Source organism: Rhagoletis zephyria, unplaced genomic scaffold (assembly GCF_001687245.7).
Source record: "Rhagoletis zephyria isolate East Lansing unplaced genomic scaffold, Rhagoletis_zephyria_1.1 Rzeph_scaffold_05452, whole genome shotgun sequence".
Taxonomy (NCBI): Eukaryota; Metazoa; Arthropoda; class Insecta; order Diptera; family Tephritidae; genus Rhagoletis; species Rhagoletis zephyria.
Window position 1 is genome coordinate 26872 of NW_016162535.1, and position 10293 is coordinate 37164.

At 36.8% G+C, this 10293-nt stretch overlaps 1 protein-coding gene across 1 annotated transcript in view; it reads right to left on the bottom strand.

Annotated features, from left to right (window-relative positions):
- Window positions 1–1923: 1923 nt before the first annotated feature.
- Window positions 1924–10293, bottom strand: part of LOC108372116 (uncharacterized) — a 13072-nt gene continuing 4702 nt past the window's right edge. Inside the window, exon 2 of the mRNA XM_017627768.1 lies at window positions 1924–2690. Within this exon, the coding sequence (XP_017483257.1) occupies window positions 2126–2690 (565 nt within the window). The 3' untranslated portion in view covers window positions 1924–2125. The remainder of the gene's footprint in view (window positions 2691–10293) is intronic.

Consider the following 10293-nt stretch of genomic DNA (forward strand, 5'->3'; position numbering starts at 1 on the left):
GACAGTTTTAATTTTTTGTTTTGTTGTTGAATACCAAATAGTAAGCTAACACCCCTTGACATGAGTGTTTTTTTTGCAAATTTCCCGGATGTCCCGTTGGCTATATAAAAAATTGCATATAAAAGCGGTCCTTAAAGCATTTTCAAGGTATATTTTGTTGCAAGGCGAGATTGTAAACGGCGGGGACTAAAAGATCGCGCAACATCAGGTCAAGTCAATTATAAGTCCGATTGCGATCTTATAAAAGTCCTCGTTTTATTTTCAATTTTTTATCCGTCTTTGCATCAATGTACGAAACTAAAATCAAAAAATTTGTACAGAGATCTCAATCTGCGACTTCATCTTGAGCAAAGCGAGTTCCAACTGAGCTACTTGAGACTGTTAAGTAGTTGCCAAATATTCCAGCATTGCTGCGGCAAGAGTCTCTGAGCAAAGGTTTAATGTCTTCCGGCTTTAGGCTTAGGTCAAAATTAGCTCATCACATTAGGAGTTACATATATATAGTTCGGCTACTGCGATGGGCCATAATAGAGACAAGATAAATTCACTCTGTGGACAATATTCGGTGTCTAAGAAGCATTAAATATCTTCATAAATTAATGGAAGCTGGATGGCAGAGTTGTAAGAGGTGTATTCTCTCAGAAACTTTAGGTGAATCTCCTTTACAGGGTGCCGGATTTCATGCAAAAATGGCTGCTATTCGAGAGGCAGAAGATTGGCAACGCACTAGTGTTTTTTGCCGATTAGAAGGGTAAATATCTACTCTGATAGACAAACGGCAATCAGGGCGTTAGAATTGCTCGTGGTACAATCGAAATTGTTCAGGGAATGCCTGACCACTCTCTAAATCGCCTCCGACTATTTCCAAATCAAGCTGAATTGCGTACCAGGACGCAATGACCCACCGGGCCGATTAATTGGTTGAACAGGGTGCCGGCATGAAAAGTTGCAGCGTCTTTCGGCCGGTTGTTGACCGCATGTGGTCAAGGGGGCTTATGTAGCCGGCTAAGCGACAGCTATCGATTCATAAAAGTGCACTGACCGGACACTGCCTTTTAGGAGCTCACGCGATGCAAATTTACTTAGAGTACGAGGTGGAATCTTATTCTTCACTTCCTTATCGCAAGACTAAGATTTACTCGGCGCGTATTTCATCAACACTACCGAGGAACTCTCCGGAGCACCCACTGCTTCTCCAAAGCTCACACGGATTACCAGTAGTTATCGTTCCGGGAATTCTACAATGTGGTAAGACAATGCACAGTTGAAATAGTGTCTAAGGGCCAGTTTTTCAGTGCATGTTTAAATTTAGATCACGTAAACTGCGTTTATCTTGATCAGCTGGCTGATATGTATTTGATTGACTAATCTTAGTTCAAACTAGCCAGCTCGAGCGTTTAACTAATTTTAAACCACAGCCGTGAACTGAAAAACTGGCCCCGAGTGAGACCCTTCGGTGCTGTCCTTAAGAAAATTTTATAGTTCTATATTTAAGCGAACTTTCGATCCAACATCATCATACCTCATTCCTTTTTGATCCGGACGCGATTGTCTATTAGAGAGTGTTCCGCGTTATCAAAAGCACTATTGACGTCCGGGAAGCGAACTTTTGGTTTCCATACATTTTCAAATTTTTCTTGGGAGACTCTACATATGGATATAAAACTACAAATATGATTGTTAGCGACCTAGCGTGAAACTTTTCTTCTTCCTTATTTAAAAAATAGTCTCACTTTGAGTGATATCAGGCTATAAATGCAAATTTGACACAAATGCGACTCCAGTACCAACTTCTGCCGATATTTTTTTCTGAAAAATAACTGAGATGTTGATCTGTTCGAAGTTAAACAAATTCTACAATGCCCGCTGGATATTTCGGAGTTTTGGACGCTTCCTAGGCTGGGAAAATAAGAGGAAAATAAGCTAGTTATGCAACTATTTATTCGCGAACTATTTTCAACTTATTCCAAGTAAACTCTAGTGGTACTACATACATAACAATATGTGTTAAAAACACCATAATAAATGACTAAAAAAATCAAAAATCCGTTGACTGCCTAAAATTAGACTACACTACGCTGCTTACAGTATAGACATTTTCATAATCCACATTCCACGCCTACTTTTAGGCTACCCTTTTCTCAATCGGATATGCCAATGTATGCGTGGGTATCATAAATCGGGACAATTGCTTGCGTTGCAGCCACTTGTTTTGCTGTATAATACGCGCCATCACCCAACTTGGGATATACGAATCCAATAATGATTTATCTTGGCGCTTGATAAAAATATCCGGAAATTGACTGATACCTTTGACATCATAATCGACGCTATTTCTCGGTGCATTTTGCGGTGGTGTCGCCGTTGTACTTGTGCTTGTGATGCTAATAAAAGAGGGTGGATAGGGTAAAAGCTTCTCATGAGCTGGTCGAGTATTCGCAACAGTGCGCCGCTCGGGAGCATATTGCTGCTGGTTAGAATGGCTTTTGTGTTGAAAGCAAGGCAGTGCATTTAGTGGCGGAGTTTGCTGCTCCACACCGTTCATGCCTTGGAAGTGTGTTAGCGGCGTTAGCGGCGCATATACAATTTCGGTGAAGTGTTTTGAGAATGGCGAGTATGTTGCTTTACCGACAATGGGGTGGTACAACTGCTGATTGGCAGCTGGTGGCAAATGATTCGTTTTTGTTGCGCTGCAAAAAAGAGATAAAAAATATTTTTGAGTTAAATATACAACAATCTCGGGGGGCTAGAATATATCAAGGTTGCTAGAAAAAAATGATTAGCCAAGCGAGAGTGGAGAGACGATTATAGGGAGTGTGAGTTTGAGATGTTGTTTGAGGAATAGTAATAAGCCATCGTGACAGTTTCTTCATAAATAAAAATTTTTGATGCGCTGATCTGGCTAAAAATTTTCTGCTTCAAATGGTAGCAAATCCCAAGGAAGCCTATTTGATTCATCCGTTATTGATGCACTTACTCTAAAAATTTTAGGCTCTGTGCTCGGTGATATGATAAATATGGATCGAGTTGAGTGGCCCACTCTACAAAGTAAACCAGCATTACACCTAAACCCTAAGACGAAATATGGGAACATAAAAGGAGAGAGGTAGAGGTTGTAAATTGTCTACCAAAGACGAATACGAAAGGAGCAGATATTCCGGTTATCTTCAATCTCCGGACTAAAGACAACTATAGAGTTGTGGTAGCCAAATTTTTGTTTACGAAGAATCTTAGCCTCCTGTTCTTTCAGTTTAGTAGTTCTATCGCTGTTGTGTATTACTTTTGAGTTTCCCTCTTTGTAATAAGGCCTTAAAGCTTTCGCTAAACTTTGACCTCCATTGGGCTCTAGTTACTCCGAGTGACTCGCAGATCCGAAATTTACCGATTGTGTAAGTTCACACGATTCGCCTCTTCTAACTCTCTACGAGGAAGTGTTAGTTTTTTACAGCATAAAAGCGTATAACTAAGCTGTGAGAGATCTGTGGACCTATTTATATGCGTGGCAATGCCTGAAGAAGATGAACTGAAAAGATCCTTTGACTTGGCACTGCTGGCGGACAATGAATGCAAGGACAGCGACGAACGTAAGGGAAGGATCAAATGCAAAAGGGATCGTAGGTACTTGGAGTAGAACAAGTTCATATCTGACCGCAATCCAAACGGACGAATGGTTAAATAGGTTTTCGTTTAGCATGATTTTCTATACCTCGGAAACTATTTCGGGTTGTCAAGGTGGCGTACTTACACAGTCGTGGTCCACGACGCCGAGACGTATGTTCCAGGAAACATTGCAGCGACCGACTGTGCCAAGAATAGGGAATATCTGAATATTCAATCAACATACATATGTATCTATCAACTTTCTGTGCCCAGAAAGGAAGTCCCTTAGTAGGTCCTAAAACCTTTCACCAGTAGAATATCAGGGATTTCCTTCACCTAAGTATTTATACATATAGGTGCATACATTTGCATTTCACAAGGTCTATCTAATTACTTGCTTTCATTGAGCAGAGTAGATTGCAGGTAATTTGTTGGACGGCTGACTGGTTACTTCACGTGGTACCAACAACAGACTGTGTTAGCCGTACATGACAACTCCTTTTGCCCAGCCTACCTTGAAGATGATGAGACGATGGAAAACTATTTCACTGCTTCTTNGAGTAGATTGCAGGTAATTTGTTGGACGGCTGACTGGTTACTTCACGTGGCACCAACAACAGACTGTGTTAGCCGTACATGACAACTCCTTTTGCCCAGCCTACCTTGAAGATGATGAGACGATGGAAAACTATTTCACTGCTTCTGCCACGCCCATGCAAGAATTATGAATGAGGCATTTGACCACGATATGTTGAGAGACAAACACCTGATCTCTTTAACTCGAAGCAATCTGCTTAGGTTTATTCGTATCGTGCAGCACAATGGACGGCATGTAGTAGTGCTGTTTTTGCACGTCTCGTTTTGTGCGAAACATGCTAAGTTGTACTGTAAGAAAATTTTTGTATAGGGTTGCCACCCCATCTAAACTATCAAAAACAGCAACATGAATACCAAAAGGCAGACGATATTTAAGAGCCTTTGAAATCTATGTATAGAAATCAGGGACGTGAACCGGATGAAAAATTTGGTCGGTTTGGTTCAGCGGTTCGAACCGTTGTTGCACTTTTGGATTGGTTCGTCAAAGCGGTTTTTTTGGTCTTGGAACCGGGGTTTCGGTTCGGTTNACCAACAACAGACTGTGTTAGCCGTACATGACAACTCCTTTTGCCCAGCCTACCTTGAAGATGATGAGACGATGGAAAACTATTTCACTGCTTCTTCCACGCCCATGCAAGAATTATGAATGAGGCATTTGACCACGATATGTTGAGAGACAAACACCTGATCTCTTTAACTCGAAGCAATCTGCTTAGGTTTATTCGTATCGTGCAGCACAATGGACGGCATGTAGTCTGAGTACTGTTTTTGCACGTCTCGTTTTGTGCGAAACATGCTAAGTTGTACTGTAAGAAAATTTTTGTATAGGGTTGCCACCCCATCTAAGCTATCAAAAACAGCAACATGAATACCAAAAGGCAGACGATATTTAAGAGCCTTTGAAATCTATGTATAGAAATCAGGGACGTGAACCGGATGAAAAATTTGGTCGGTTTGGTTCAGCGGTTCGAACCGTTGTTGCACTTTTGGATTGGTTCGTCAAAGCGGTTTTTTTGGTCTTGGAACCGGGGTTTCGGTTCGGTTCAACGATTCGAAAAAAAAAAACAAAAAAATAACGCGCCAATTTAAGTGTCAAGTGTCAAGTGCAACAACGCGCAAGGTTAAGGGCCAAGTGAGGNGTCAAAGCGGTTTTTTTGGTCTTGGAACCGGGGTTTCGGTTCGGTTCAACGATTCGAAAAAAAAAACAAAAAAATAACGCGCCAATTTAAGTGTCAAGTGTCAAGTGCAACAACGCGCAAGGTTAAGGGCCAAGTGAGGTGGGCTGCCTTTACATTTGATATTGTCACATGGTAAAAAAAAATGGTAGGTATTACCATGTTTAACAAAAAGAAAAAAGTGGGTACATTTATCTACTGAAAATTGGTTGAAACGAACCTTTAAACCTTTATAGAAAGTGGTTCGGTTTTCGGTTCGGATCAAACATTTGTGGAAAATTTCGGTTCGGTTAATGGTTCAGTTAATTAATAGAAAAAAGCGGTTTTCCGGTTCCAAACCGGTTCGGTTCAAAACCGGTTCACGTCCCTGATAGAAATGTAGCCGTTTTCTTTATTAAAGCTTGGCTCAAAAATAAATAATGAACAGATTTCACAAAATTTGTATAGTATATTCATTAGACCAGCATCACGAGCATAGGCTATACTTTAATCCGCTAGGAGGCGCATGAATCGAGATGTTCAGAAAATCTCTATTAGCCGTCCGACTTTGATGATGAATTGAAAACGAATACTGCTTATGTGAGAGAAATGCTATTACGAAAAATGGATCCGCTGGACGGAACCAGAGTCCAGTTAGTTAGAAGATCCTTATTTATAGTCCGATTTAGATGAAATTAAAAAAGGTATGCTGAATGCATGCATATACTATCTGCTCTGGAAGGTACTGAAACGGTCAATAAACACAGCTATCAATCAAGGTGAATTTTTTAATTCACCCAATGTAAATGGTTTTCCTGCGCACCGAATCGTACTTAAAGTTGGTGCAACGATTATACTACTCCGAAACTATGCAACGGAACTAGGCTTAAGTTTGTAAAACTGCAAAAAAAAATTTAATTGAAGCAGAAATAATGGCGGGTTGTGCGGCAGGCGAAATTATTTTCATGCTACCTGGAAAAAAAATCTTTTAATTAAATAAAATTTCACTACATTTGTACCAAAAAAAAAAACAAATGCGAGGAACCTTTATTATACAAAAGTTTTTTTTTTTAGTAAGAGTTGCCACCTCTTGCATAATGCACACAATTTAAAAATAAAGTAAAATTTAACTAAATGTTACTAAACGTAAAGTGTTTGACGAAATTTTGGTCAAATAATTTTTTTATGTATGGTTGCCACCCAGTTAATTAATATTTCTTAGAAAGCATTGTCACCTACATACTACATATGTACATACATATCTCCACACAAAATTGTTGCTTTATTATTTTAAATCGAAAGCGTTTGCAGTAATTTTTATACAAATATTTTTTGTTCTTACAGAATTGCCAACTATCGAAATGTCTTTGGCGCGAAAAATGTACCACTGAGCACTCCGCTCTTGGCCAGTCTTGTAAATCACCTAACATTTATTGTGATTTTCCTACTTTACGCGCAATTTACTGTACATTTTTTTATTGATAATTTTTTTAATTAAACAATTGTATTTGTTTTTTTTTTTTTACTTTCCACTCAGTTGTTTTACAAACATACTACATAGTACATACCTACCATACATCGTTCCATTATGATTTTTATTATTATGGTATTATTTTTTATTACAGTCGCACTTAGCGGCATGCGGTGGACGGTGGGCGGTGGGCGGCATGTGGCAAGTGTGGGTAACGGGTGGTGGGTTTCTAATGAATGGCCAGTCGCAATGCAAAAAAAAAATCATAAACCGCAATATTTTTTAACGGTATAATGGCATTTTTGTATTCATATTGCGGCTACTGTGTCCACATGACTAACAACGGCGATGCCAGTCAGCCACTTAGCCACTCAGCCAAGCATTTAGCCAGTCAGTCTGTCAATCAGTTAGGCGGTCGGCTAGTTGGTTGGGTTTTTGATTTGCTGGTTAGACACAATGACACAGCGGATTTGAATGCCTATGAAACAATTATAACATTCAGAACAACAACAGTACTTACAATTTAACTAACAACGCCATTATCTAATATTTATGTATGTATATATTTGCCTGCTTTGTTTAGCTGTTGAAAGCGCGGTTGCGCGCGCATGCATTGTAACGCTCCAGCTGACGCGTTGTTGCTGTTAGCTATTAATAGTGTCGTCAATGCATTGGCAAATGCCAATTGCGGCAATTATTACACTTTTATGACAAAAGCAAAGAAAAACATTAAACCATAAAAATTTGCGGAATGCCTCTGTACAAGAAGAGTAAAGTAAAAATTAGGAAATATGGGAAACAAAGGTTCAAATAAAAGCGCATGCAAGAATTCATTTGCATAATTTGGTTTTTAAGAGATTTTTCATTTAAAAAGTTTTGAATTTCGCACAACCACTTTTTAACCGAACTCTTTCAATTTTCCTCTTAACTTTTATTTTTTTTATAAATTTTATGTCTTAAAATTTTCGTTTCTAAAACTAAGCAATTCTAAATTTTAAAAGCATCAAAAAGGGGGAAGAATGAGTTTAAAATTATCAATTGTTTATTTAGTAAATTTACTTAATTTTGATATTTAAATACAGAACCGATTTTTGTTTCGTAGAAAAAAATTTGACTCAAACGTATTAAAAGTAATACATTTTCATAAATTCACATTTCTAAATTTTTCTGAAAAAGTTAAACAAGTTAGAAGTTACTTAAATTTTTATTTAACTTATTGAAAGTTTAATTTACTTAAGATAATGTTATTTACTTAAACAATTGAATAACAAATTTAGTAAGAACATGGCTTTTATTTAAATTTATAAAAATAAATATTGAAAGCAATTATGTGAATTAATTTAGGGAGCTGAATAAACCAAACTGGAAAGCCTAATTTTTTTTTCAAAAAATCAATGAGAGTTAATTACAAGTGCAGATGGGGATCAATTGCAAGAGCAAATTTCAAATGCTTAAATTTTTTTTATAAAAAGACTGGGCAATTTATGTTGATTTGAGCTTACTAGTTAAGTAAAAAAAAATAATAATAAAATGTTATAAAATAAAACAAATCGTATTCTATTTTTGTTTTGAGATTAAAAAAATGCTAAAAACTTTATTTAAATTTGAAATTTTTAATCGATTCAGCTCGAGTTCTAAAAACAAGTGGAAAGAGAGAAAATTGAAAAAGATGTATTTATAACTACAGTTACCTTTTTATTTAATTTAAATTATTTTATAGTATATAAATTCAATTAGAAAATTATATAACAAATTTAAAAAATTTATATTGATTTTTAAATATTAAAAAAATTAAAAAACGTTAGGAGAAATTTAAGTGAATGCAAGTCCATTTGGAATTTCGAAGAACAAAAGAAAATTTAAAAATTTTGTTTCAAAACTTCCCGATAGTATTTTTTATATAATGAAAGATATGTATAAATTAAATTTTTTATAAAAGAAAACAAACCTAATAAAGTAGCGTTAGCTATTAAATTAAGAAATTTCGAAAACAAGAAAATCACATGAACGACTATTATTGGATTTTTTTTAGAACAAGGAAAACTAGTTTTAGTTTTTTGGATTTAAATTTTCTAAATTTCAATATAATTTTTTTATTTTTTGAAAAAAGTCGCAAAAACTCTATCTAAATTGTGTTGGTTAGTGAACTACAAATTGGTTCAAAGATTAGGTAAATGGCTTCTTATAAATTTTTTGCATAACATTTAATTTTAATATATAATTTAAATTGCTGTGGTGTAGTGGTAAGCAGTGCGCGCTTCCACTCCGCAGGACCCGGGTTCAAACCCTGGTCAAAGCAACATCGCAAAAAATATAGAAAAAAGGTTTTTTCTTAACAGCGGTCGTCCGTCGGCAGGCAATGGCAAACCTCCGATTGTATTTCTGCCATGAAAAACAGCTTCTCATAAAAATACAATCGCCGTTCGGAGTCGGCGTAAAACTGTAGGTCCCTCCGCTTTGTGTGACAATATCAAGGCGCACGCCACAAGTCGGAGGAGAAGCTCGGCCAAACACTAACATATGTGTAAGCGCCAATCTATTATATTATTATTATTAAATTGCATAAATTGAATTAAAATCCAGCTAGAGTCGCTTACATTCAATAAAAAAGTCTTTTATATGTATGCACTATACATTCATATATGTATTTACTCACATATATGTGCATGCACATGAACAATGAAGTACTTAACTCTGTAGGTCACCTGGCATCTGAGTTGGGTGGACGAGTAAATGTCTGTATGTTACTGTGTTTCCGTGCCAAGCCCAATCAAACAGTGCACAGCTATAATTTACAAGTAAAAACACATTTCTAAACTCCTTTTTCTCAGTTTTCGCTTTTCCACAATACAAAAGTCGTGCTGTCTACAGCCATAAGCTTGACTAAAAGGAAGCAACTTTGTTTATAAAATTACCAGAAAAACCTGCAATGCCAACAAGGAAGCGAAGGCAGATGCACAGTTATTTGCATGAAAGGCATACATGGATACTACATACACACATTGAAACATACACTACATACTCACTATTTTTGTGTGTACAGGTGCATATGGGAATGTGTTACATTTATCTGTAATTAATTTAACATTTATGGTGCTTTTGCCGCTGTCAACAAAGCAGGCGGGCAATGTTAGCTGTAGCTTTTCACTTTCACAAAAAGTTCACAGCAAGTTCGTGACTTAAGTCTTTCGTTCGCAGAGTGCGCGCAATAAAATGGTCACAAACATATAAATTCCACAAAAGCACAACTTTTTGTTAAAAAGCTCAGGTGTGGTACATACATACATATGTACATACATAGTATGTATTTATTTATATACATGCATATGCTAATCTATTCCTATGCACAGATTCATTAGGGGCGTTCTTATTTTTAGAAACGAAGTTTTTATAGCTTTTTTTACTTTAGGATTAAAAGTCACACATTCAACAACTTGCGATGTTTGTGGTGGCGATCAAATCCAAAAAAAA